The sequence below is a fragment of the Oncorhynchus kisutch genome, unplaced genomic scaffold (assembly GCF_002021735.2).
Source record: "Oncorhynchus kisutch isolate 150728-3 unplaced genomic scaffold, Okis_V2 Okis01b-Okis20b_hom, whole genome shotgun sequence".
Lineage (NCBI taxonomy): Eukaryota > Metazoa > Chordata > Actinopteri > Salmoniformes > Salmonidae > Oncorhynchus > Oncorhynchus kisutch.
The window spans coordinates 4,506,577-4,534,341 of NW_022261978.1; the positions used below are offsets into that span (position 1 = coordinate 4,506,577).

Below are 27,765 nucleotides of genomic sequence, written 5' to 3' on the forward strand. Positions count from 1 at the left end.
ATGCCCTTTCTGACCCGATAGAAACACATCAATCTGCTGTGTGTAAGTGTGTGTGTGTGTGTGTGTGTAAGTGTGTGTGTGGTGTTTAAGTTTCATATACAGTCCTGTACCTTCATCTGACAGAGGGAGAGAGAAAGGGGGGGAGGGGACAAAGAGAGGGACAGTTACCATACTGATCATAACACTCAACTGAAGCAGGGTCAAAATGGGACGGCGCTACCTGGACTCGTCCCATAACAACAGACTGGAGCTCCCAGCTGCAAACCGTTTCGTTACGGTGGGGCTATACTGAACATGCCCCAGGTTCGCCCCACAGTCAAGTGACTTATTTAAATGTTGTGGGACTAACAAGAGGTCTGAGATCAGTTTGTTTCTCCCGGACCTATGATCACGTGTAAAAAAAACTCCATCATAAAATACTAATGTTTCCTATGATATAAATATTTTAAATCTGTTGTAGGTGTGGGTTTGAATCTTATACGTCATGTACCTTCATCTGATAGAGAGAGGGGGGGAGGGGGAGGGAGAGAGAACAAAAAGAGGGAGAGAATTACCATAGTGATTATAACAACTGAAGCAGGGTTTAAGGGGGAGATACAGGGACTGGCTGAACAAGAATAGAAGGTAGTGTTCCGTAGCAGGAAGTTGTGTGTGTGATCCTCACCTGGTTTGAACTGTATCCTAACTCCAGCGTCTGCCTGGATCTTCTTGATCATCTCTCCACTTCGACCAATCACAACTCCCACAGAGTGGCGGGGCACGGGCACCTGGCCAATGAAAAGACACCTTAATGAGGAAAAGGCATCTGGCCAAGCTGAAACACGATACTGATGGGGCAAAGACGTTCAACAGAGTTGTAGTCGAGACTCGTTACTAAACGGGGCTGCAACGCCACAGTCATTCTACAATGTTTAACCATAGACTTAGAACGAGTAGAAGGGGCATTCTGAATCAGGTCAATGATGCTGCTGTCAGATGTTCTATTTAACATTCTAGTCAATGTAAGTCTATGGGTTTAACCCCCCAGGGCTGCATTTCCATCAGCCAAGCTGCCTTCCCTGTGCCATGGTGGAAGGTGGGGTTAACACATAACTAGAGAGAAGCAGCTGGGGGAGTTTGACCTCCACAGCTCTGTCAAATCCAGTCAGACTTCCAACTAGAATCAAGTTGAATCCATCTCATAAACATTAAAAGATCCTACTCACATCCATGCCTCCTCCTCCACCACCACCTCCTCCCATTTGGTTGCCAAAATTGTTTCTGTCTCCAAAGCCAGCGTGATCCCTCTCTCTCAGAATCTCATTCACCAGCTCCTTCGCTTGCTGCAGAGAGAGAGAGAGGGAAAGTAAGAGAGGTTGATCAAGTCAGACAGTACTACCTGGCATAATATCAGAGACATCACTACAACCAGCCCCATATCCAGGAACGCATTACGCTCAACAGGGGCGCGTGGTGAAGGCAGTACGCGCCACAGGGGCGCGTGGTGAAGGCAGTACGCGCCACAGGGGCGCGTGGTGAAGGCAGTACGCGCCACAGGGGCGCGTGGTGAAGGCAGTACGCGCCACAGGGGCGCGTGGTGAAGGCAGTACGCGCCACAGGGGCGCGTGGTGAAGGCAGTACGCGCCACAGGGGCGCGTGGTGAAGGCAGTACGCGCCACAGGGGCGCGTGGTGAAGGCAGTACGCGCCACAGGGGCGCGTGGTGAAGGCAGTACGCGCAACAGGGGCGCGTGGTGAAGACAGTACATGCAACAGGGGCGCGTGGTGAAGGCAGTACGTGCAACAGGGGCGTGTGGTGAAGGCAGTACGCGCAACAGGGGCGTTTACCTGAACTTTGTAGGGGTCTCCGATGATGCGCAGGGGTTTGTCCATGTTGGGTGGCTGGGAACCATCTTGGATGAGGATCATCTTCACTCCAGCACGCTCCTACAGGGAAGAGATACATCTCTATATATCCATCCATCCATCTGACAAGCCTCCCCATGTTTAGTGTTGGTTTCCTAGTACTTCCCTCCCATTATATTAGTTGCTGTGTTCTGATTCGTACTCCTGTACAGATATTTGATGTACCAGTACACCCCCTGGACAGGACACTAGTCTATCTCCTGTTTCTGTAGGGTGAGGCAGCTTGATGTACCAGTACACCCCCTGGACAGGACACTAGTCTATCTCCTGTTTCTGTAGGGTGAGGCAGCTTGATGTACCAGTACACCCCCTGGACAGGATACTAGTCCATCTCCTGTTTCTGTAGGGTGAGGCAGCTTGATGTACCAGTGCACCCCCTGGACAGGACACTAGTCCATCTCCTGTTTCTGTAGGGTGAGGCAGCCTGATGTACCAGTACACCCCCTGGACAGGAGGCTTCAGCTATACAACTCCCCAATGTGTACCTGTAGTTGTTTGATGGTCTCTCCTCCCTTGCCGATGATTAGGCCGGCCTTGCCAGCTGGGATCATCATCTCCTGCATGGAGCCACTCTGCCCATTGGTCGACTCGTGGAAAGAGGAGGAAGGAGCACCGCGCCCCCGAGATACAATCTCATCCAGAAACATCTTGGCTTTCCTGAAGAGGAGGAAAAGACAGACAGGGAGGGGGGCAAGTAGTTAGAAAGAGTTGTGTAATGATCAGAAATACTTAACATGGCCCCTACGCCAGCGCCCAGAATTTTTCAAATTGAGATCAAACGACTAGGAAAAACTACCAAACCCTACTCCCTATGTAGGGCACTACATTAGACCAGGGCCCTATGGGGACACCACATTAGACCAGGGCCCTATGGGGACACCACATTAGACCAGGGCCCTATGGGGACACCACATTAGACCAGGGCCCTATGGGGACACCACATTAGACCAGGGCCCTATGGGGACACCACATTAGACCAGGGCCCTATGGGGACACCACATTAGACCAGGGCCCTATGGGGACACCACATTAGACCAGGGCCCTATGGGGACACCACATTAGACCAGGGCCCTATGGGGACACCACATTAGACCAGGGCCCTATGGGGACACCACATTAGACCAGGGCCCTATGGGGACACCACATTAGACCAGGGCCCTATGGGGACACCACATTAGACCAGGGCCCTATGGGGACACCACATTAGACCAGGGCCCTATGGGGACACCACATTAGACCAGGGCCCTATGGGGACACCACATTAGACCAGGGCCCTATGGGGACACCACATTAGACCAGGGCCCTATGGGGACACCACATTAGACCAGGGCCCTATGGGGACACCACATTAGACCAGGGCCCTATGGGGACACCACATTAGACCAGGGCCCTATGGGGACACCACATTAGACCAGGGCTTAGTGTCTTACGCGATGGCGTCAGGGTTTCCTGTGAGGGAGACGCTCCTCTCTGGCATGCCACCACTGTCTGAAACACAAACAACAAGTAAACAACAACAAGTAAACAACATCTGTCTAACTGGCAGACTACAAATGCATCCCAATTGGCACCCTATTACTTACAAAGTGCACTAACAGAGCCCTATGGGCCCTGGTGAAAGGTAGTGCACTAACAGAGCCCCATGGGCCCTGGTGAAACGTAGTGCACTAACAGAGCCCTATGGGCCCTGGTGAAACGTAGTGCACTAACAGTAGTGCACAATAAAGGCATATGCTCCGGCCAAATGTAATGCTCTATCTTTGACCAGGGCACTAGCCTAGAGTAGTGCCCTAAAAAAAAGGTCATTGCTCTTGTCCAAAGAAGTGCACTATATTTGCTCAAGGCCCTGGTCAAAAGCAGTGCCAGATAGTTCCACGTTTTAATGTCGCGTGCACAAGGACAGCAAAATGCCTTTGTTGCGAGAGCCAATCAGAACACAGCACAGTTTCATCAGGCATAATAATGGCCATTGCTCTGGTCTAAAGTAGTGCACTAGATAGGGAATAGGGCTCTGGTCTAAAGTAGTGCACTAGATAGGGAATAGGGCTCTGGTCTAAAGTAGTGCACTAGATAGGGAATAGGGTGCCATCTGGGCTGCGTGCTGAGATAGTAGAGGTAGTATATAAAGAATATAAAGAGAGGTGAGCACCTAGTTGCTCACCTGGAGCGATCTGGACCTTGCAGCCCGAGTCCTGCTGGATCTTGTTGATCTGCTCGCCCCCTCGACCAATGACTGTGGAGAAACAAGCCGTGAAGTCATTTTATCATAGTATGCGTGAACAGCTTCTCTGTGTGAGCCCAAGCGATACCGTGTGTGTACTCACTGAGTCCGACCATGCCGTCTGGCACTCTGTACTCCTCTGTCATAGTGGAGGGTCTGACACTGAAGAGAAAAGAGGGAGAGAACGGAGGAATTAATGTTTATCCTTCACAACAAGCCCAAAACACCAGGGAATCGAACACTGCAAAATATACAAGACAGGCAAAAAGAGAAGACAAAACAGCCTTCTATTAATACCTTTGCTGAGACAGGGCAGCGAGCTGAGCTCCGATAGCTACAGGGAAGAGTAATGGATTAACAACCAATAGAAAGCAACCGATAAATGTGAGAGGATAGGCAGAGACAAGAGATTGTCTGTTAGGTGTACGTACACAAAGCAGTGGCTGAGTCTCTGTCCCCCTGGGAAGACATCTTCTTGGCATCTGGTTGGTCTGATAAAACAGGAAAGACATGAACCTCAATACCATCCTGAAGTAAGGCTCCGGGAACATGATCCTCTGTGTGTACATAGTGTATGTGTGTGTCTCGGTTTTCCTCCGTGTGTGTGTTGGTCCCTGTGCCTCTGTGTTGCCCTCCCCTGGTCTCCTACCTCCATCCTCCAGAGAGCGTTTCAGTGTTTGGAACGGGAAGCCCTCTCCTCCTCCTGCTCCTCCATTGTTACTTGGAGGTCCGGCATCTCCTCCGATCTTAGCTGCAATCTAGGGAACACACACAGCATGTATCTCATTAAAATGCATTGTGTGAGCGCCTAGAGAAAATGAATTTGGCCCAAGATAGTGATATATGGACCGTTTTGTATAATATTCCCCGGGTGTGAATCTGTAACTGGTAGCCTGATCCTAGATCTGTAGCTGCCCAAGTATATCACCTCTACACAAACCATGTACCATCCCGCATCCCTTTATTACACAATAGCCGGGTTGGATCCCAAACAGCACTTTATATTCCCGATAATGGACTACTTTGACCAGATCCCCGTGGTGCCATTTGAGAAGCAGCCCTAGACTCTGTAGTTATTTTCTACACCCGGGGTTAGTCCAGGTAGCTGCCAGACTGGGATAAGAGGATCTCGTTTGGAGATACTGGCCTAATTCGTATCACAGACATGTCGGCAGTAGCTAACGTTAACACTAACTAGAGCGTGTTTGTGTCCCACTAGCTATGCAAGTTAGCTATTCTGAAACACTGACCGACAAATTTGACTGTTTCGGAAGTTTGCATCGCAGGTTCCATGTGGAAACGTCTACCTCATTAGCTAACGTTATTGAACTAGCAACTACCTTAAGTTAATGATAGTCTGCTGGCGCTAGCTAGTTACCAAACTTAAAGCTAACGCTAGCCACGTTAAATGATTGATGACTAACTAGTTAACTACATGGTAGGTCTATTGGAATATAAATTGAGGGCTTTTCGTGATCACCAACATTAGTTAGCTTACTATCCAGGCACCTAAAGGTAACGTTAGTGTCGGTGTTTTGGGCTTGTTGGCTAGCTGCTATCTAGAACAAGGAAAGCATCGCCACGCCGAGAACACTACCAGCTAGCCTCACCAGCTAACGGTAGCACTCTAACTAGCGTAAACCTTGTGGCGCTACCAAACTCAAACGTTTAACGTTAGCTAATATTAAAAACAAAGCCACACATGCGTACACCAACACAATGTTCAAATCTAGGTTTTTCGCATTTTGATTTCACCCACACACCAAGCCGGTCGGTCGCATCGATTCGAGTAACCCATCGACGGCCTCGTTGCAAGCTAGCTAGTTAGCCTAGCATCGTAGATAGCGCACACAACAGACTGGCTTGGGTCAGTGCCCCAGTCTCGCTATTGCTCCAACCTTACCTGTCTGGCTCGCTGCACGGCGTCCGCGAAAGCATCTTTTTTGCCTCCAGCGCCCGCTCCGGCCCCGGGTGAGCCGTAGTCCGACATGCTGCTTGCTCTCTTGGGGAAAATACACAGACACACACGGGGGTTTGGACAGGTAGTTAGGCCGAGCAGAGTTGCGCAGAAGCGGGAAGATGAGAAAGGCGAAGTGCGGGGAGGGCGCAGAAAGTGGGCATCAAACCTTCTAGCAGTCTTCCCTCCTAAAGTAACCAATCGGTGATTGCGAAGGAGGCGGTGAAGAATTACAGACACAAATCTTACTGGTTTACTGCCTCGAACGTAGGTCCTATTGACCAGGGCAGGGAGATACTTGATTGACAGTTCAGCTTTGACCAATCATCTGTAGGCGCTTTTTGAAGAGCCAATCGGAGTTTGAAGAATGGTCAAGTTGACCAATGTGCTTACAGAAACAACCTTCCATTATTGATTGATGTTTGTAACGACCAATACCCATTTGGGGGCAACAATGAGCTCGTTCAGCTCGTAAAACACAAACCATCAACCTTGCAGGATCTCAAAAGTAGAAACACAGATGAAAGCAACAAAGCAGAAATTTTGAGTTAGTTTTTGGTACCATTGCTATAAATATTAGCCTGGTCCCAGATCTGTTGTGATTTTGCCTACTCCGTTGTCAAGCCAAACAGCGTGACAAATTCCATAAGGAGTTGGCAAGAGAGACTAGCACCCAGGCTAACAGCATTCAGCCATGTCATTTAAATATTAGTGACCTAGCTACTTATGTTAGCTGATAGACATACCACTCTCCAATTTTAGTGTCCCAAATGGCACCCTATTCCCCATATAGTGCACACATTTTGACCAGAGGAATGGTCAAGTAGTGTACTATATAGGGGGAATGGTCTCTGGTCTAGAGTAGTGTACTATATAGGGTGAATGGTCTCTGGTCTAAAGTAGTTCACTCTATAGGGTGAATGGTCTCTGGTCTAAAGTAGTGTACTATATAGTGTGAATGGTCTCTGGTCTAAAGTAGGTAACTATATATTTTGTGGTCCCGAGTGGCGCAGGGGTCTTAGGCACCGAATCTCAGTGCTAGAGGTGTAACTACAGACCCTGGTTCAATCCCGGGCTGTATCACAACCGGCTGTGATCGGGAGTCCCATAGGGCGGTGCACAATTGGCTAGCATTGTCCAGGTTAGGAGAGGGTTTGGCCAGGGTAGGAGAGGGTTTGGCCGGGGTAGGAGAGGGTTTGGCCGGGGTAGGAGGGGGTTGGCCGGGGTAGGAGAGGGTTTGGCCAGGGTAGGAGAGGGTTTGGCCGGGGTAGGAGAGGGTTTGGCCGGGGTAGGAGGGGGTTTGGCCGGGGTAGGCAGTCACTGTAAAAACATAATTTGTTCTGAACTGACTTGCCTAGTTCAATAAAAAAAAGAATATAGGTGGATGGTCTCTGGTCTAAACAAGTGCACTATATAGGTAATATTGGGCAATTTGGGACATAACAATAATATCACAATATATATTTTCATACATAATGACACCACACCAACAGCAACTTCAAACTACCAGTACTTTTCTTCTGATGAAAAAGCACCATGGCATTACTTTAGATCAAGGCTCTCTTGTGCATGGCATATGTCCCCCATTCACAATACTCAGAACAGAACCCCCCCCATTCACAATACTCAGAACAGAACCCCCCCATTCACAATACTCAGAACAGAACCCCCCCATTTGCAACCCTCAGAACAGAACCCCACCATTCACAATACTCAGAACAGAACCCCCCATTCACAATACTCAGAACAGACCCCCCCCCCCCCCATTCACAATACTCGGAACAGACCCCCCCCCATTCACAATACTCAGAACAGAACCCCCCCATTCACAATACTCAGAACAGACCCCCCCCCCCCCCCATTCACAATACTCAGAACAGACCCCCCCCATTCACAATACTCAGAACAGATCCCCCCAACTAGTAGGCTGCACAAATGGCACCCTATTCCACATAAAGGTAATACAAATAGTGCACTACTTTTTAGTGCACCGAATAGGGTGCTATTTGGGCCGCATGCACAGGCTTCAACTCATAAATCACCTCACAAGTAATAATCATGAACATGTCCAAGTCATTGGACTCATAGTGAAGTCATTGGACTCATATCGTAGTCATTGGACTCATATCGAAGTCATTGGACTCATATTGAAGTCATTGGACTCATAGTGAAGTCATTGGACTCATAGTGAAGTCATTGGACTCATTGAAGTCATTGGACTCATAGTGACGTCCTTGGACTCATATCGAAGTCATTGGACTCATATTGCAGTCATTGGACTCATATTGCAGTCATTGGACTCATATTGAAGTCATTGGACTCATACCGAAGTCATTGGACTCATATTGTAGTCATTGGACTCATATCGAAGTCGTTGGACTCATATCGTAGTCATTGGACTCATATTGTAGTCATTGGACTCATACTGAAGTCATTGGACTCATAGTGAAGTCATTGGACTCATATTGAAGTTATTGGACTCATAGTGAAGTCATTGGACTCATATTGAAGTCATTGGACTCATATTGAAGTCATTGGACTCATAGTGACGTCCTTGTTATGATATAACCTCATACACATAAACCAACTAAATAAATACACAATGGTAATATGGAAGTTATTCAGAAGAGGGAAGAATAACACAGTCTTGGCAGTTTGGTTGATTTGGCATTCTGGAGTTTTATCATATTTTTTGTGAGACAAAAATCACACTTACTCGCTGTACACACACACACTGACACACACACACACACACACACACACACTGACACACACGTAAAAGGGGGACCACCTCTGAGTCGTATCATCATCGTGATGACATCAGCGCGTGTCTGTGTTCTATTGGCTTTAGTACTTGATTAAACCATGCATCTCTAACTATTTACGTACTTTGATAAAACTCTTGATAAAACTCTTTGTTGAAACGTACCACAGTAACTGGGATTCAGAAAAAAAATCACGTTTCAATATCGGGTTGCAAAATCCAGTCATTTTCCCCCAAATTCCCAGGTTGGAGGATTATGGATTTTGTGCTTATTTCTGTCTGATTCAAGAAAAATTCCAACCAGGATTTCTGGAAAATCAGGGAATTTGGGGAAAGTTCCTGAAATTTTGCAACCCTAAATACAGTACAAGGTTTAATGTGCTTGTTTCTCATCCGGCTGTCTAAAATGTCCTCACAGCATTATAATTTAAAATTCTCTCGTAGGTAGAGGTTTATTTAAATCCTGTGTCCACAAGCACATCCCAATCTTTTCAGATCATCGAAAGAAAGACTTCAACACCTCATCTTCTCCTCTTCCTCATCCTCTTCTTCCACCTACGATGAGTCATGGCATGTAGATTGCTACTGGTCCTTTCATTGTGAAAAGTTCTCAAGTCACCCTGGTTCCAATATGAAAAGTTCTAGAAGTCCTGGTGGTTCCAATATGAAAAGTTCTAGAAGTCCTGCTGGTTCCAATATGAACAGTTCTAGAAGTCCTGGTGGTTCCAATATGAAAAGTTCTAGAAGTCCTGGTGGTTCCAATATGAAAAGTTCTAGAAGTACTGGTGGTTCCAATATGAACAGTTCTAGAAGTCCTGGTGGTTCCAATATGAAAAGTTCTAGAAGTCCTGGTGGTTCCAATATGAACAGTTCTAGAAGTCCTGGTGGTTCCAATATGAAAAGTTCTAGAAGTCCTGGTGGTTCCAATATGAACAGTTCTAGAAGTCCTGGTGGTTCCAATATGAACAGTTCTAGAAGTCCTGGTGGTTCCAATATGAAAAGTTCTAGAAGTCCTGGTGGTTCCAATATGAACAGTTCTAGAAGTCATGGTGGTTCCAAGGTTCCAGTGGCGTATCCCTTCCTTCTTCAGGACCAACCAACCACACAACATGGAGATGGTGTCATCCTATCCCAGAGATTTCTCTATTCTCCACCTAAAGATTAATGGGGGAAAAGGTCATATTGTGATCCTTCTCTTGAGGCGTTGTCAGTAGTGAAATGGTAAAGGGTTTTGTTTTTGGTCAAAGTCTTGAAGCACCGTTAGTTGTCAAACATGTCCTCGCCCGTTGTTAATGCAGAGAGAGAAAAGCCCAACCCAGTAGTCGAGAAGCTAGTCGGCTAGTTTTCAACACCAGAAACACCTCCACATGCAGCGCAGGCCATGTAAAACGTCACATGTGTTGTCATAAAAACCATGTTGACACTTGCAACCACAAAGCTTCCACACGGTTAGACATCACTTGGGTGCAGGCAGGACTTGAGATGTCTCTCTCTCTGTTATCTGATTCATTCCTCCCTTTCTCTCTCTCCCTCCTTTGTTCCCTCCCTCTGCCTCCTCTCACTGTGTCTTTAGGTGTGGTCATGCAACAAGCCCATAGCTGCCACCCACATTGGTCTGTCTCGTCTCCATCCCTCTCTCTCTCTCTCTCTACTTCTCTCACCTCATTCTCTCCCCCACTCAAATGCATCTACAATCCCTCCCTCCAGCATCTCTCTCCCTCCCTCCCTCTCTTTCCCTCCTTCTTTCATCTTATTCTCTCCAAGGCATCTATGATATCTCTCTTCCTCCCTCTCTCCACCCCCCCTCCTTCCTCATCTGCATCTCTCCACCCCCCCTCCTCCTTCCTCATCTGTATCTCTCCACCCCCCCTCCTCCTTCCTCATCTGTATCTCTCCACCCCCCCTTCCTCCTTCCTCATCTGTATCTCTCCACCCCCCCTTCCTCATCTGTATCTCTCCACCCCCCCTTCCTCATCTGTCTCTCCACCCCCCCTTCCTCATCTGTATCTCCCCCCTCCTTCCTCATCTGTATCTCTCCACCCCCCCTTCCTCATCTGTATCTCTCCACCCCCCCCTTCCTCATCTGTATCTCCCCCCTCCTTCCTCATCTGTATCTCTCCACACCCCCTCCTTCCTCATCTGTATCTCTCCACCCCCCCTCCTTCCTCATCTGTATCTCTCCACACCCCCTCCTTCCTCATCTGTATCTCTCCACCCCCCCTCCTTCCTCATCTGTATCTCTCTACCCCCCCCTCCTTCCTCATCTGTATCTCTCCATCCCCCCTCCTTCCTCATCTGTATCTCTCCACCCCCCCTCCTTCCTCATCTGCATCACCCCCTCCTTCCTCCTCTGCATCTCTCCAACCTCCCTCCTTCCTCATCTGCATCCTCATCTGCACCCCCCCCTCCTTCCTCATCTGCATCTCTCCACCCCCCTCCTCCCTCATCTGCATCTCTCCACCCACCTCCTCCTTCCTCATCTGCATCTCTCCACCCCCCTCCTCCCTCATCTGCATCTCTCCACCCACCTCCTCCTTCCTCATCTGCATCTCTCCACCCCATCCTTCCTCATCTGCATCTCTCCACACCCCCTCCTTCCTCATCTGCATCTCTCCACCCACCTCCTCCTTCCTCATCTGCATCTCTCCACCCCCCCTCCTTCCTCATCTGTATCTCTCCACCCCCCCTCCTCCTTCCTCATCTGTATCTCTCCACCCCCCCTCCTCCTTCCTCATCTGTATCTCTCCACCCCCCCTCCTCCTTCCTCATCTGTATCTCTCCACACCCCCTCCTTCCTCATCTGCATCTCTCCACCCACCTCCTCCTTCCTCATCTGCATCTCTCCACCCCCCCCTCCTTCCTCATCTGCATCTCTCCACCCCCCTCCTTCCTCATCTGCATCTCTCCACCCCCCCTCCTCCCTCATCTGCATCTCTCCACCCCCAGGACTTTCCTCATGTGTTCATAGACTACGTAGGAGATGCTGACGGCGGGGATGACTTTCAGGAAGTTGGGGGCGATGCCGCGGTAGAGGCCAGCCACGCCCTCCTGGGTCACAATGTTCTGGAACAGACCTAGCATGGAGAGCTGAGGGCCACCCTTCACAGAGGCTGGAGGAGGAGAGGAGGAAGAGGAAGAGGAGAGGGAGGAGGAGGGAGGGAGAGGAGGATAGGAAGAGGAGGAGGAGGAGGGAGGGAGGGAAGAGAGAGCGGATGCACACATGGGTGAAAGTGACAGGTAGATAAATGTAGTTTATCTCACACACCCACGGCCCTGCGACCCCACCTCCCCCTCTCACAAAGCCCTGCCCCCCCACCTCCCCCTCTCACACACCCAAGCCTCCCCCCCCCCCCACCTCCCCCTCTCACACACCCAAGCCCTGCCCCCCCCACCTCCCTCTCTCACACAGCCCTGCCCCCCCACCTCCCCCTGTCTCACCCTGTGCCTGCATGCGTGTTCTGACCAGAGCCAGAGGGTAACTGGCTAGCTGACCACAGGTACTGGACATGGTTCCACACCCCACCAACACCACAACACCTGGGTCTGCTGAATCTGTGTGCCTCGCTAACCACGCATTCTTCATAGTCTGGGAGAGGGGAAGTAGAGAGAGGGGAGAGAGAGAGAGGGAGAGAGAGAGGGGAGAGAGGGGAGAGAGAGAGGGAGAAAGAGGGGGGAGAGAGGGGGGGAGAGAGAGAGAGAGAGAGAGAGAGAGAGGGAGGGGAGAGAGAGAGGGTGAGTGAGAGAGGGTAGAGAGAGAGGGAGGGAAGAGAGAGGGTGAGAGAGAGAGAGACATACATCAGTGATATATTCCCCCACACACACACCCTCCCCCATTCCCCTCTCACACACACCCTCCCCCATTCCCCCCATACACACCCTCCCCCACTCCCCCCCACACACCCTCCCCCACTCCCCCCCACACACACCTCGTAGACAGCGAGGTCAATGCCAGCGTAGGGTATGATGCCTATGATGTTGGGTACATATCCTTTATAGAAGGCCATGATGCCCTCCCTGTGGAGGATCTGTCTGGCACAGTCTAACACACTGGTGTACTGGCCTGTCTTCCCCAGGGTCAGACGAGTCTTCAGGACCTGGGGGAGGTAGGGGGAGGGAGGGGGGGAGGGAGGGGGGGTGGGGTGGGGGGGAGGGAGAGAGGGGGAAGGAGAGAGGGAGTTTGTTAGTGCATGTGGGAGAAATAATGTTTTTCCACATCAGTGTATATGTGTGTATACAAGTGTGTGAATTTGTATATTTTCGAGTGTGTGTGTGCTGAAGTGCATGTGTAAATGTGTTTATTTTCGTGTGTATTTTACTGTGTGTGTGTGTGTGTGTGTGTGTGTGAGAGTGTGTGTGTGTACATTATTTTAGTGTGTGTATGTGTATTTTAATGTGTGTGTTTATGTGTATTTTTGAGTGTGAGTGTGTGTGCTCTAACCTCCATAGGGTAGATGGCTGTCTGAGCAGTAGCTCCTGCTAACGACCCAGCTACAAACCTCTCATGAACCCTCAGAGGTCCCCTCTCCTTACTGCCACGCATCCACCTCTTAATCTACAGAGAGAGAGAGAGAGACAGAGAGAGAGAGTCAGAGAGACAGCAGTGGATGATGATGTGACAGATGTCAGAAAGATCAGGAACAGGATGGTGTGGTGTAGTGTAGTGTAGTGTGGTGTAGTGTAGTGTAGTGTGGTATAGATGGTGTAGTGTAGTGTAGTGTGGGGTGGTGTGGTGTAGTGTAGTGTAGTGTGGTGTAGTGTAGAGTAGTGTGGTGTAGTGTGGTGTGGTGTAGTGTAGTGTAGTGTGGTGTAGTGTAGTGTGGTGTAGTGTAGTGTGGTATAGTATGGTGTAGTGTAGTGTAGTGTAGCGTAGCGTGGCGTAGTGTAGTGTAGTGTAGTGTGGTGTGGTGTGGTGTAGTGTAGTGTAGTGTGGTGTAGTGTAGTGTAGCGTGGCGTAGCGTAGCGTGGCGTGGCGTGGTGTAGTGTAGTGTGGTATAGTGTGGTGTAGTGTAGTGTAGTGTGGTGTGGTGTGGTGTAATGTAGTGTAGTGTGGTTGGGTAGTTTAGCGTGGTGTAGTGTAGTGTAGTGTGGTGTAGTGTGGTGTAGTGTAGTGTGGTGTGGTGTAGTGTAGTGTAGTGTAGTGTGGTGTAGTGTAGTGTAGAGTAGTGTGGTGTAGTGTGGTGTGGTGTAGTGTAGTGTAGTGTGGTGTAGTGTAGTGTGGTGTAGTGTAGTGTGGTATAGTATGGTGTAGTGTAGTGTAGTGTAGCGTAGCGTGGCGTAGTGTAGTGTGGTGTGGTGTGGTGTAGTGTAGTGTAGTGTAGTGTGGTGTAGTGTAGTGTAGCGTGGCGTAGCGTAGCGTGGCGTGGCGTGGTGTAGTGTAGTGTGGTGTGGTGTGGTGTGGTGTAATGTAGTGTAGTGTGGTGTGGTGTAGTGTAGTGTAGTGTGGTGTAGTGTAGTGTGGTGTAGTGTAGTGTAGTGTGGTGTAGTGTAGTGTGGTATAGTATGGTGTAGTGTCGTGTAGTGTAGTGTGGTGTGGTATAGTGTGGTGTAGTGTAGCGTGGTGTAGTGTAGTGTAGTGTGGTGTAGTGTGGTGTAGTGTGGTGTGGTATAGTATGGTGTAGTGTCGTGTAGTGTAGTGTGGTGTGGTATAGTGTGGTGTAGTGTAGCGTGGTGTAGTGTAGTGTAGTGTGGTGTAGTGTGGTGTAGTGTGGTGTGGTATAGTATGGTGTAGTGTAGTGTAGTGTGGTGTACTGTGGTGTAGTGTAGTGTGGTGTAGTGTGGTGTAGTGTAGTGTAGTATGGTGTAGCGTAGTGTATTGTAGTGTAGTGTAGTGTAGTATGGTGTAGTGTGGTGTAGTGTAGTGTAGTGTAGTATGGTGTAGCGTAGTGTAGTGTGGTGTGGTGTAGTTTGGTGTAGTGTAGTGTGGTGTAGTGTAGTGTAGTGTAGTGTAGTGTGGTGTGGTGTGGTGTGGTGTGGTGTAGTGTAGTGTAGTGTGGTGTGGTGTAGTGTAGTGTGGTATAGTATGGTGTAGTGTAGTGTAGTGTAGTGTGGTGTAGTGTAGTGTAGTGTGGTATAGTATGGTGTAGTGTCGTGTGGTGTAGTGTAGTGTGGTATAGTATGGTGTAGTGTAGTGTGGTGTAGTGTAGCGTAGTGTAGTGTGGTGTGGTGTAGTATGTAGTACTCCACCTGTTCGTAGGCCCAGAACTTGATGGCGGTCTCGGGGGCGATCTTCATGACGTTGACCCCGTTGCCCCTCCACAGGGAACTGAATCCCCCCTCCTTCACCATGGCCCTCAGCCCACTGACCATGTTCCCCACCCCAAGGGCCCCTGCAGGGTTCCCCGGGGTCGAGCCATGCACCTGGGGGGACACAGACACAGTGTATCAGGAGGGGTGTCCTAAATGACACCCTCTAGACACTCTTATTCAGACCTGACTAGTCGATCATGTCCTGTAATATTACGAGCCCAGAGTGAACACATGATGTACAGTACACAAGTTAGACCACTCTGTAGTTAGAATCTTTCAGTGGTGATACTTCACATCCCCACCAGGTGGAGCTGAATATACATCTCCACCTCAGGACCAGATCTAGGAACAGTTTATCTTCCCCCTATCCTAATCTCAACCGTTTAGAGGAGGCATGTGAAGCTGAACTTAGACCAGTATGTAGGGGCAACTTCATTTCACCAACCACCTTCATCTCCTCTCCTCTCCTCTCCTCTCCTCTCCTCTCCTCTCCTCTCCTCTCCTCTCCTCTCCTCTCCTCTCCTCTCCTCTCCTCTCCTCCTCTCCTCTCCTCTCCTCTCCTCTCCTCTCCTCTCCTCTCCTCCCCTTCCCTCTACTCAACTCTCCCTTCCTCTCCTCTCCTCCCCTCTCCTCTCTTTTCCTCTCCTCTCCTCTCTCCTCTCCTCTCCTCTCCTCTCCTCTCCTCTCCTCTCCTCTCCTCTCCTCTCCTCTCCTCTCCTCTCTCCTCTCCTCTCCTCTCCTCTCCTCTCCTCTCCTCTCCTCTCCTCTCCTCTCCTCTCCTCTCCTCTCCTCTAGTCTCCCCCCTCCCCTCTCCTCTCCTCTAGTCTCCCCCCTCCCCTCTCCTCTCCTATCCTCTCATAATGTCTGCTCCCCTCTCCCCCCTCTCCTCTTATCTTCCCTCCTTTCCTCTAGTCTCCTCCCCTTCCCTCTACTCAACTCTACCTTCCTCTCCTCCCCTCTCCTCTCTTTTCCTCTCCTCTCCTTTCCTCTCCTCTAGAGTCCTACCCTCCATTCTCCTTTTCTCTCCTCTCCCCAAATTCCTGTTCTCCTCTTCTGTCCTCTCTTCACTTCTCTTCTCCTCACCTGCAGGAAGACTTTAAGGCGGTCCAGTGGGGCGGTGCCGGTCCGGGAGACTGATCCTGCCATAGCTCCAGCCATCAGCTGTCTCCAGACGAACCCTGACTTCTTCTCCTGCTCGGAGAACTCATCAGGACAGGTCAGGTTGTCTCCTATGTCCAGCATCTAGACAGAGAGAGAGGGGGGAAGGAGGAAGAGGGGGAAGGGGAAACAGGTAGGGGGGAGAAGGGAAAGGTGGGGATGGAGGGGGGAGGAGGGAGAGGTAGGGATGGAGGGGGAGAGGTGGGGATGGAGGGGGAGGAGGGAGAGGTAGGGATGGAGGGGAAGGGAGAGGAGAGGAGAGGATGGAGGGAGAGTCATTTGACATTCGACTTAGTTTTACTAAACAACAAAGTTGTCAGACTGGTATCCAGGCTACATCCCTGCTGGGTTTCCTCTGTGTGTGTGTGTGTGTGTGTGTGTGTGTGTGTGTGTGTGTGTGTGTGTGTGTGTGTGTGTGTGTGTGTGTGTGTGTGTGTGTGTGTGTGTGTGTGTGTGTGTGTGTGTGCGTGCGTGCGTGTGTGCGTGTCTCACATGAGAGTGTTTCCAGTAGCGAGAGATGTCTTCCAGACTGTGTATGGGGTTGAACAGGAAGTGATCTCGCCACTCATCCCAGTCGATGGTCATGTTACCATCCCTGTCGATACTGACCAGAGACAGAGAGAATGTTACACATGGCACGACACACACACACACACACACACAGACGGACACACACACACACACACACACGGACGGACACACACACACACGGACGGACACACTAGGGCTGAGCCCATTTAGTGGACTGGTGGTTTGTTCTGGTTGACAGGCTGTTGGTCGACCGACATTTCTTTAGTTCAGCAGTAGCACGTTAGTATATCTTGTTTTTGTACAAGACACCGTCTGATTGGCTCCTGTCTCAGTGGACTAATCCATTGTGGAGGCCGTGGGGGTGGCACAGTCCATCACTCTAAGACATGTGATACTGAAATTGAATATGGATTACAAAATATATTGTAATCTAACAGCACCTGTTTGTCACACAGAATAAACACACAGATCTAACACACAGCTCTAACACACAGCTCTAACACACAGCTCTCGCTCCTAAACCTTCCTTTTTCCTGGATCTCCTGTAGTCTCCACAACTAAGTCAAATGTCTTCCACAGATCTGACTTCCTCTTTCCACAGATCTGACTTCCTCTTTCCCGCCTGAGCAACCAGTAAACATTAGACCGCTTCCAGCTTCTTTTTCACGTCCTCCGCATCCATTTTGCTGTCACGTGTTACTGTGTTTGGAGTTTGTTATAACCGATTTATTGATGTGATTATGATAGGCTATAGGTCAGGTCCTATTGGTCACATGCATGCGATGCTTACATGTTTCATGTAAAGAAAGCAAAGGGTTGAGGGATTAGGGAATGTTGTTCCTAATAGGAACAAGGGTTGAGGGATTAGGGAATGTTGTTCCTAATAGGAACAAGGGTTGAGGGATTAGGGAATGTTGTTCCTAATAGGAACAAGGGTTGAGGGATTAGGGAATGTTGTTCCTAATAGGAACAAGGGTTGAGGGATTAGGGAATGTTGTTCCTAATAGGAACAAGGGTTGAGGGATTAGGGAATGTTGTTCCTAATAGGAACAAGGGTTGAGGGAATAGGGAAAGTTGTTCCTAATAGGAACAAGGGTTGAGGGAATAGGGAATGTTGTTCCTGAAAAAATTAGATTATTTAGTGAACTGAACTTTTCAGTCAGAAACCAGTAAGAAACTAAACGTCTGAAATGACGTCACAGCTTCAGCACAGACAGACAATAAACTCTCAGCTGTGCTGTTGTGCCTTTTCTCTGCAGTAGGGAGGAGAGAGAGACAACGTGCACCAGTCACACAGACACTTCAACACAGTGTGACCATCGGGCTCTTTCTTCAGTCATTTGTGCATCTTAATTATTTAGTCCAAACAGTGTGCTTAAAGCATCAGACAAGCTCAGTGCAACATGTAGTTGGTTTTATTCAAACACAGGGGGCGTGTCTGTCCATATATGGAAAAAGAAGTTTCAACATTTCAACCAATCGATTGGTCAAAAGAACAGGACGACTCTCGGTCGACCAAGACAACCCTAGAAGACATACACATACACTTGCATGGACCGACGCAAACACACACACACACAGATGGACACACACCCACACATGCATGGACGAACACACACACACACACACACACACACACACACACACACACACACACACACACACACACACACACACACACACACACACACACACACACACACACACACACACACACACTCACACACACACACACACACACACACACACACTCTCTCACACACACACACACACACACTCACACACACACACACACACACAGTAATAATCATGCAAACTCACAAACATAAAAGTATAGTTGTCCGACAACTCCAATTGTAGAATACAAAGCCATTCTACAATTCATACTAGATTACAGCATAAATATAACCAGAGTAGACTGTATCATTATCGCGTAGATATAGAGTAGAGTAGATTGTACAGACCTCTTCATGATCGTGCCAGCCTCCTTCAGACTCACAGCTATTCCCAGAGTTTGAAGGGACTGCTGAATCTCTGATACATCTATCTCACCTGCAAACACAGTATCCACGTCAGAGTTGGTGTGTGTATTTGACTGTGTGTGTATTTGACTGTGTGTGTATTTGACTGTGTGTGTATTTGACTGTGTGTGTATTTGACTGTGTGTGTATTTGACTGTGTGTGTTTTGATTGTGTTTCTCAGTGTGTATTTTATCCACATACCTTACGTACGTACGCAACACAAGAACCCAGTGAGCTTTGTAAAATTGTCTATATTGTATATTTGTATCAAGTTACAAAATGTGGGTCTGCACACGTCTGCGTATTTTAGTTAAACAACTCCAGAGGATGTCCATTTAGCTCCCTGTGATTCTGGAGCCCGTACGTAAGACGGGTTCATATTTATCTTTACAAACCGTCATTGTTGCGGTCCAGGCTGAGGAACATGAGTCGGAGCTCTTCCTCGTGGGAGCGGAGGTACTGCCGGAACTCCTGGAAGTCCAACTCTCCATCATTGTTGCTGTCCCCCTCCTTGACAATCTGCTGGGGAGGGGGCACAGAAGGGGGGTGGAGGAGCGGTGTAGGGGCAGAGGTGGTGGAGAGGGGGGTGGAAAGGGGAGGAGGTGGTGGGGTTGAAGAGATGGGGGAGTGGAAATGTTGTGGGGGGGCACAGGGTGGAAGGGTGGAGAGGGAATGGAGAGATGTGAGGCGAGGAGAGAGAGAGAGGAGAGGTGGGGGAGGAGGAGATAGGGAGATGTGGGGCGAGGAGAGAGAGAGGAGAGGTGGGGGAGGAGGAGATGGACAGGGAATGGAGAGATGTGAGGCGAGGAGAGAGAGAGGAGAGTTGGGGGAGGAGGAGATAGAGAGATGTGGGGCGAGGAGAGAGAGAGAGGAGAGGTGGGGGAGGAGGAGATGGAGAGATGTGGGGTGAGGAGAGAGAGGAGAGGTGGGGGAGGAGGAGATGGAGAGATGTGGGGTGAGGAGAGAGAGGAGAGGTGGGGGAGGAGATGGAGAGCAGGTAGAAGAGTTGCCAACATGGTTAAGAACAGGAGGAAGTGGTGGATGGAATGTTAATGTAGAGGTGAATTAAGAACAGGAGGAAGTGGTGGATGGAATGTTAATGTGGAGGTGAATTAAGAACAGGAGGAAGTGGTGGATGGAATGTTAATGTGGAGGTGAATTAAGAACAGGAGGAAGTGGTGGATGGAATGTTAATGTGGAGGTGAATTAAGAACAGGAGGAAGTGGTGGATGGAATGTTAATGTGGAGGTGAATTAAGAACAGGAGGAAGTGGTGGATGTAATGTTAATGTGGAGGTGAATTAAGAACAGGAGGAAGTGGTGGATGTAATGTTAATGTGGAGGTGAATTAAGAACAGGAGGAAGTGGTGGATGTAATGTTAATGTAGAGGTGAAATGGGGGAAGGAGATACAAAGCCAGCCGGATGCAAAGACAAGAAGCATAATCAATACACTGAAACTGACAGACAACCTGAGAAACACAGTTACAAACCACTCTGAGGTCAATCCTGGGTCAGTCACATTACATCACAGACATATTGACATTCCATACATTCCAAATGGTACCCTATATAGTACACTATAATATGTAATGTAATATGTAATGTAATATGTAATGTAATATGTAATGTAATATGTATTGTAATGTAATGTAATATGTAATGTAATATGTAATGTAATATGTAATGTAATATGTATTGTAATGTAATGTAATATGTAATGTAATATAATGTAATATGTATTGTAATATGTAATGTAATATGTAATGTAATATGTATTGTAATGTAATATGTAATGTAATATGTAATGTAATATGTAATGGAGAGAGAGAGACAGAGAGACAGAGAGACAGAGAGAGATGGCAAGCATGGGGATATAGAGAGAGAGAGCAAGGGGAGAGAGAGAGAGAGACAGAGAAAAGAGATAGCGTGAGTGGGAAAGGTTAAATGCTTTCTCGGCTTACCAACTCTCCTTGAACTAAAATAGGGAACGTGTACTCTCACCGACACACGTGAACACAGACAGAACACCACTGTGTGTTTGTCTGCTACACTCTTTCTGCCAAGAAAAACAGCCATCAACTGATAGCGGGAGGTGTGTGTGTGTGTGTGTGTGTGTGTGTGTGTGTGTGTGTGTGTGTGTGTGTGTGTGTGTGTGTGTGTGTGTGCGTGTGCGTGTGCGTGTGCGTGTGTGTGTGTGTGTGTGTGTGTGTGTGTGTGTGTGTGTGTGTGTGTGTATAACAAAGTCAACAGAAACACATTCAAACACAAAACAATGCCCTATAACTCTCCAACAGAATGGTGAGACTTAATTTAATGAAGTGGCTGAGGATCCGACTTCTCATTTAAAGTGCTGTTTACAGTAACATATATTTCTACATTTTATATTTAACACACATCACAATGAGAGAGACACCACAACACCACATAAAGAGAGACACCACAACACTACATAAAGAGAGACTCCACAACACTACATAAATAGACACCACAACACCACATAAAGAGAGACACCACAACACTACATAAAGAGAGACACCACAACACCACATAAAGAGAGACACCACAACACTACATAAAGAGAGAGACCACTACACTACATAAAGAGAGACACCACAACACCACATAAAGAGAGACACCACAACACCACATAAAGAGAGAGACCACTACACTACATAAAGAGAGACACCACAACACTACATAAAGAGAGACACCACAACACCACATAAAGAGAGACACCACAACACTACATAAAGAGAGACACCACAACACCACATAAAGAGAGACACCACAACACCATATAAAGAGAGACAACACAACACTACATAAAGAGAGACAACACAACACCATATAAAGAGAGACCACTACACTACATAAAGAGAGACAACACTACATAAAGAGAGACACCACAACACCACATAAAGAGAGACACCACTACACCACATAAAGAGAGACACCACTACATTGAGACACCACTACATAAAGAGAGACACCACTACACCACATAAAGAGAGACACCACAACACTACATAAAGAGAGACAACACTACACTACATAAAGAGAGACAACACAACACTACATAAAGAGAGGCAACACAACACTACATAAAGAGAGACAACACAACACTACATAAAGAGAGACAACACAACACTACATAAAGAGAGACACCACTACATAAAGAGAGACACCACTACATAAAGAGAGACAACACTACATAAAGAGAGACACCACTACATAAAGAGAGACACCACTACATAAAGACACCACTACAAAAAGAGAGACACCACTACATAAAGAGAGACACCACTACATAAAGAGAGACACCACTACATAAAGAGAGACACCACTACATAAAGAGAGACACCACTACATAAAGAGAGACAACACTACATAAAGAGAGACACCACTACATAAAGAGAGACACCACTACATAAAGACACCACTACATTGAGACACCACTACATAAAGAGAGACACCACTACATAAAGAGAGACACCACTACATAAAGACACCACTACATTGAGACACCACTACATAAAGAGAGACACCACTACATAGAGAGACACCACTACATAAAGAGAGACACCACTACATAAAGACACCACTACATTGAGACACCACTACATAAAGAGGGACACCACTACATAAAGACACCACTACATTGAGACACCACTACATAAAGAGAGACACCACTACATAAAGAGAGACAACACTACATAAAGAGAGACACCACTACATAAAGAGAGACACCACTACATAAAGAGAGACACCACTACATAAAGAAAGACACCACTACATAAAGACACCACTACATAGAGACACCACTACATTGAGACACCACTACATAAAGAGAGACACCACTACATAAAGAGAGACACCACTACATAAAGAGAGACACCACTACATAAAGAGAGACACCACTACATTGAGACACCACTACATAAAGAGAGACACCACTACATAAAGAGAGACACCACTACCTATAGAGACACCACTACCTATAGAGACACCACTACATAAAGAGAGACACCACTACATAAAGAGAGACACCACTACATAGAGAAACCACTACATAAAGATAGACACCACTACATAAAGAGAGACACCACTACATTGAGATACCACTACATAAAGACCTACATCCCATCGCAGTCAGAGTTCAGAGTTCAGCCAGAGGTCAGATGTAGTTACTTCACATTCCAATTCATCAATAATGGTGATCATTGATCAGTTATTGATCTGTTCAGTGAGATGATTCAGCTCAGGAGGTCACCTATCTATCTTCATGTAGCCTGGTGGTCTCAGGAGGTTACCTATCTATCTTCATATAGCCTGGTGCTCTCAGGAGGTTACCTATCTTCATATAGCCTGGTGGTCTCAGGAGGTTACCTATCTATCTTCATATAGCCTGGTGGTCTCAGGAGGTTATCTATCTATCTTCAAATAGCCTGGTGGTCTCAGGAGGTCACCTATCTATCTTCATATAGCCTGGTGGTCTCAGGAGGTTACCTATCTATCTTCATATAGCCTGGTGGTCTCAGGAGGTTACCTATCTATCTTCATATAGCCTGGTGGTCTCAGGAGGTTACCTATCTTCATATAGCCTGGTGGTCTCAGGAGGATACCTATCTATCTTCATATAGCCTGGTGGTCTCAGGAGGTTACCTATCTTCATATAGCCTGGTGCTCTCAGGAGGTTACCTATCTATCTTCATATAGCCTGGTGGTCTCAGGAGGTTACCTATCTATCTTCATATAGCCTGGTGCTCTCAGGAGGTTACCTATCTATCTTCATATAGCCTGGTGGTCTCAGGAGGTTACCTATCTATCTTCATATAGCCTGGTGGTCCCAGATGTGTTAGTGCTTTTGCCAGCTCCATTGCTGTCATTGTCAAGACATGTTTGGCATGATAGCACAAACTGACTGGCACTCAGGCTACCTTCGTATAGCTTATACTAGGGATGGGCAACTGCAGTCCCCGGGGCCCTGATGGGTGTCAAATGTTTGCCCCCAGCTGACACACCTGACTCCAATAATCATGTCATCATCAAATCAAACTTTATTCATCACATGCGCAGAATACAACAAGTGTAGACCTTACCGTGAAATCTGTATTACAAGCTCTTAACCAACCAGGCAGTTCAAGAAGAGTTTAAGAGAATATTAACCAAATAAACTAATGCAAATAATAATACAAAGTAACACAATAACATAACAATAACGGTACGGAGTCAGTATGCAGGGGTACAGATCATGATCTTCAGTGTAAATTGTAATTAGTTTAACCAGCTGTGTTTGCTGGGGATGGTGGAAAGGTGTGACACCACTCAGCCCAGAGGACTGGAGTTGCCCAGCCCAGGCCTATACTGTGGAGTTGCCCACCCCTGGCCTATACTGTGGAGTTGCCCAGCTCAGGCCTATACTGTGGAGTTGCCCACCCCTGGCCTATACTGTGGAGTTGCCCACCCCCTGGCCTATACTGTGGAGTTGCCCAGCCCAGGCCTATACTGTGGAGTTGCCCACCCCAGGCCTATACTGTGGAGTTGCCCACCCCTGGCCTATACTGTGGAGTTGCCCAGCTCAGGCCTATACTGTGGAGTTGCCCACCCCTGGCCTATACTGTGGAGTTGCCCACCCCCTGGCCTATACTGTGGAGTTGCCCACCCCCTGGCCTATACTGTGGAGTTGCCCACCCCTGGCCTATACTGTGGAGTTGCCCACCCCAGGCCTATACTGTGGAGTTGCCCACCCCTGGCCTATACTGTGGAGTTGCCCACCCCAGGCCTATACTGTGGAGTTGCCCACCCCTGGCTTATACTGTGGAGTTGCCCACCCCTGGCCTATACTGTGAAGTTGCCCACCCCTGGCCTATACTGTGGAGTTGCCCACCCCTGGCCTATACTGTGGAGTTCACCGCCCTGCTCTTGTCTGAGCCTAATACAGTCAAATACATATCCAATCTACCGACAGCAGACTACTGTCTGACCTGTAGAGGAGTCTAATAGAGTAGAACAGAACAGAGTAGGATAGGATATGGAAGAGGTGAAAAAAAGTATGGGTGATGCAGATACACGGGGGGAATCCTCATCAGTGACATCACACACACACACACGCACGCACGCACACACACACACACACACACACACACACACACACACACACACACACACACACACACACACACACACATAACATAACATAACATGCAATTAGTGGCTGGTGATGGCTAGGGGGAACCCCACCGTGTGAGTTTAGGCTATAGCCAAATGTTTCACATAAAAAAACGTAATTCGTGATCGTCATCAAGGTATACCGAATGACAGCCGAGTTGCTGCCCGGGCTCGTTGGCTGCTTACCCGGTCCACCGCGCGGCGGGAGAGCCCACGTTTCGCCAATCCCACCCGGAGCTCGTGGATATCGATGACTCCATCACTGTTCAAGTCCAGTTCGTCGAACAGTTCCACCCATCGCTTCTCCCTCTCCGGGTCGCCATCCTCCTGGCAGCGGGCCTGGGTCCTCCAGCCCCGGGGGATCCGAGCCCCCGGCGGACCCATGCGTGGTGACGGTTGGCTGCGTCGGTTAGATCCCGGTGGAATAGCCTATAGAGTCATCGGCGTCCGATGTCCAAATCAGGATAGATGTGTTGTTGTTGTAATATTCAGGCTACTCAGTGAGTAAATCTCTCGGGAGAAGGACAGACAGATGTGCAGATTAAAAACAATCGAACGGTGGACCTCACGACGCGCTCCCATTCGCGGTCATGCTATACATGTTACACATCATCTCAAAGTTTTAACACCCGTTTTTATCCCGCAATTGGTTGTAAATAGTTGTTTATTTATCCGTCAAGAAACCAGGAAGCGACGGTAACCTAACACTGTAGTAAAGACAGAAAGCCTTTCGTTCTTTCGGTGCTTTAGAACGGAGCGCGGCAAACTGCCAGAACCGAAACCTTAATCCAGTGTCAAATTCATCTCGGTAACGGATATGCCCGAGACGTTTAAAGATTAGGCCTGTACATGTCGTCCTCTTGTTTTTTGTGGGGACGCACACCAACCCCGGGTGGTTTGTAATGCACCGTCCTGACGTTACGATCCGTCAGAATGTGACAGCAAATGCGCACTTTGCAGCGTTGCAAATAGTTGGTCCGTGTCGGGTCGCTGTCATGCGAAGAAGATATTATCTAGGCCAATGCTGCTAGTGTATATTTGCTTCACGTCAGAAACCGTCGCCGTCGCGTCAACTGAGAAAGCGAAGCGTCGAAGGAAGGTGTTGTCTTGAGTCTGCGCCGTAGCCTAGCCCTCTGTAGACTACCAGGGACACGCATTTAGTTCAGTCCCCACACACAAAGACCCAAGGTGAATTGAAAAACACTGTTGAAACGGTCTCGTAGGCAATGGTGGGACTCGCTCTCATAATACTGAAATATCGTAGTAAGAGTTCTTGAGTCTATGACAGTTCATTGACATTGTACATTTTGTAGACTACAACCACATGTTGTACACTATATGATGTTTTCTTTCAGAGCATTATGAATCACTCTGTTGGACTGATGCCAGGAATGCCCCTTTATAAATCATGTTTGCAACAATAACATGGTCCTGTGTTGCAGTAACACACACAGATACGGGCCGCACACACACTCAAATAAAGTCAAGTGGCCTTCTCAGACAAATGTCCAGCACACACCCAACCATCTGGCTTATCAACTAGTCACCTGTTACAACTGGTCACCTGTTACAACTAGTCACCTGTTACAACTAGTCACACCTGTTACAACTAGTCACACATGTTCCAACTAGTCACACCTGTTCCAACTAGTCACACCTGTTACAACTAGTCACCTGTTACAACTAGTCACACCTCTTACAACTAGTCACACATGTTCCAACTAGTCACACCTGTTACAACCAGTCACACCTGTTACAAGTAGTCAGCTGTTACAACTAGTCACACATGTTACAACTAGTCACACCTGTTACAACTAGTCAGCTGTTACAACTAGTCAGCTGTTACAACTAGTCACCTGTTACAACTAGTCAGCTGTTACAACTAGTCACCTGTTATAACTAGTCACCTGTTACAACTAGTCACCTGTTACAACTAGTCACCTGTAACAACTAGTCAGCTTTTACAACTAGTCACCTGTTACAACTAGTCAGCTGTTACAACTAGTCACCTGTTACAACTTGTCACCTGTTACAACTAGTCAGCTGTTACAACTAGTCACCTGTTACAACTAGTCACCTGTTACAACTAGTCAGCTGTTACAACTAGTCACCTGTTACAACTTGTCACCTGTTACAACTAGTCAGCTGTTACAACTAGTCACCTGCTACAACTAGTCACACTTGTTCCAACTAGTCACACATGTTCCAACTAGTCACACCTGTTCATACCTGTTACAACTAGTCACCTGCTGCAACTAGTCACACCTGTTCATACCTGTTTACAACTAGTCACACCTGTTACAACTAGTCACACCTGTTACAACTAGTCACACCTGTTACAACTAGTCACCTGCTACAACTAGTCACACCTGTTCATACCTGTTACAACTAGTCACCTGCTACAACTAGTCACACTTGTTCCAACTAGTCACACCTGTTCCAACTAGTCACACCTGTTACAACTACTCATACCTGTTACAACTAGTCACACCTGTTACAACTAGTCACACATGTTCCAACTAGTCACACCTGTTCCAACTAGTCACACCTGTTACAACTAGTCACCTGTTACAACTAGTCACACCTCTTACAACTAGTCACACATGTTCCAACTAGTCACACCTGTTACAACCAGTCACACCTGTTACAAGTAGTCAGCTGTTACAACTAGTCACACATGTTACAACTAGTCACACCTGTTACAACTAGTCAGCTGTTACAACTAGTCAGCTGTTACAACTAGTCACCTGTTACAACTAGTCAGCTGTTACAACTAGTCACCTGTTATAACTAG

General features: G+C 47.9%; 2 protein-coding genes across 7 annotated transcripts in view; both read right to left on the minus strand.

Annotated features, from left to right (window-relative positions):
* The window catches only part of LOC116352992 (far upstream element-binding protein 2), an 18,305-nt gene extending 11,979 nt beyond the window's left edge, over nt 1-6,326 (minus strand). For 2 of the 4 annotated variants that reach the window (XM_031811016.1, XM_031811015.1), the window contains exons 1-13: nt 6,028-6,326; nt 4,774-4,882; nt 4,556-4,615; nt 4,422-4,458; nt 4,228-4,286; nt 4,053-4,136; nt 3,334-3,391; nt 2,389-2,560; nt 1,826-1,924; nt 1,206-1,322; nt 665-767; nt 491-496; nt 111-116 (exon numbers count right to left, since the gene is read on the minus strand). In XM_031811016.1, coding sequence (XP_031666876.1) covers nt 111-116; nt 491-496; nt 665-767; nt 1,206-1,322; nt 1,826-1,924; nt 2,389-2,560; nt 3,334-3,391; nt 4,053-4,136; nt 4,228-4,286; nt 4,422-4,458; nt 4,556-4,615; nt 4,774-4,882; nt 6,028-6,114 — 997 coding nt within the window. In that variant the 5' untranslated portion in view covers nt 6,115-6,326. The remainder of the gene's footprint in view (nt 1-110; nt 117-490; nt 497-664; nt 768-1,205; nt 1,323-1,825; nt 1,925-2,388; nt 2,561-3,333; nt 3,392-4,052; nt 4,137-4,227; nt 4,287-4,421; nt 4,459-4,555; nt 4,616-4,773; nt 4,883-6,027) is intronic. The other 2 variants (XM_031811018.1, XM_031811017.1) reach the window with 2 other exon arrangements.
* A 2,414-nt stretch (nt 6,327-8,740) lies between these two features.
* LOC109882925 (calcium-binding mitochondrial carrier protein SCaMC-3) lies at nt 8,741-26,129 on the minus strand. Of its 3 annotated transcripts, XM_031811306.1 has the most exons (11): nt 25,158-26,128; nt 19,198-19,324; nt 18,745-18,832; nt 16,742-16,853; nt 16,175-16,333; nt 15,029-15,202; nt 13,284-13,397; nt 12,772-12,939; nt 12,284-12,431; nt 11,799-11,955; nt 8,741-9,999 (listed from the first exon to the last, which is right to left on the minus strand). In XM_031811306.1, the coding sequence occupies exons 1-11, from the start codon at nt 25,353-25,355 to the stop codon at nt 9,972-9,974; spliced, it is 1,473 nt and encodes a 490-aa protein (XP_031667166.1). In that variant the 5' UTR covers nt 25,356-26,128; the 3' UTR covers nt 8,741-9,971. The 3 variants fall into 3 exon arrangements, with proteins under 3 accessions (XP_031667166.1, XP_031667165.1, XP_031667164.1); XM_031811305.1 differs by lacking the exon at nt 8,741-9,999 and having other exon boundaries at nt 11,768-11,955; nt 19,198-19,321; nt 25,158-26,129; XM_031811304.1 differs by lacking the exon at nt 8,741-9,999 and having other exon boundaries at nt 11,768-11,955; nt 25,158-26,129.
* Between the last annotated feature and the right edge of the window lie 1,636 nt (nt 26,130-27,765).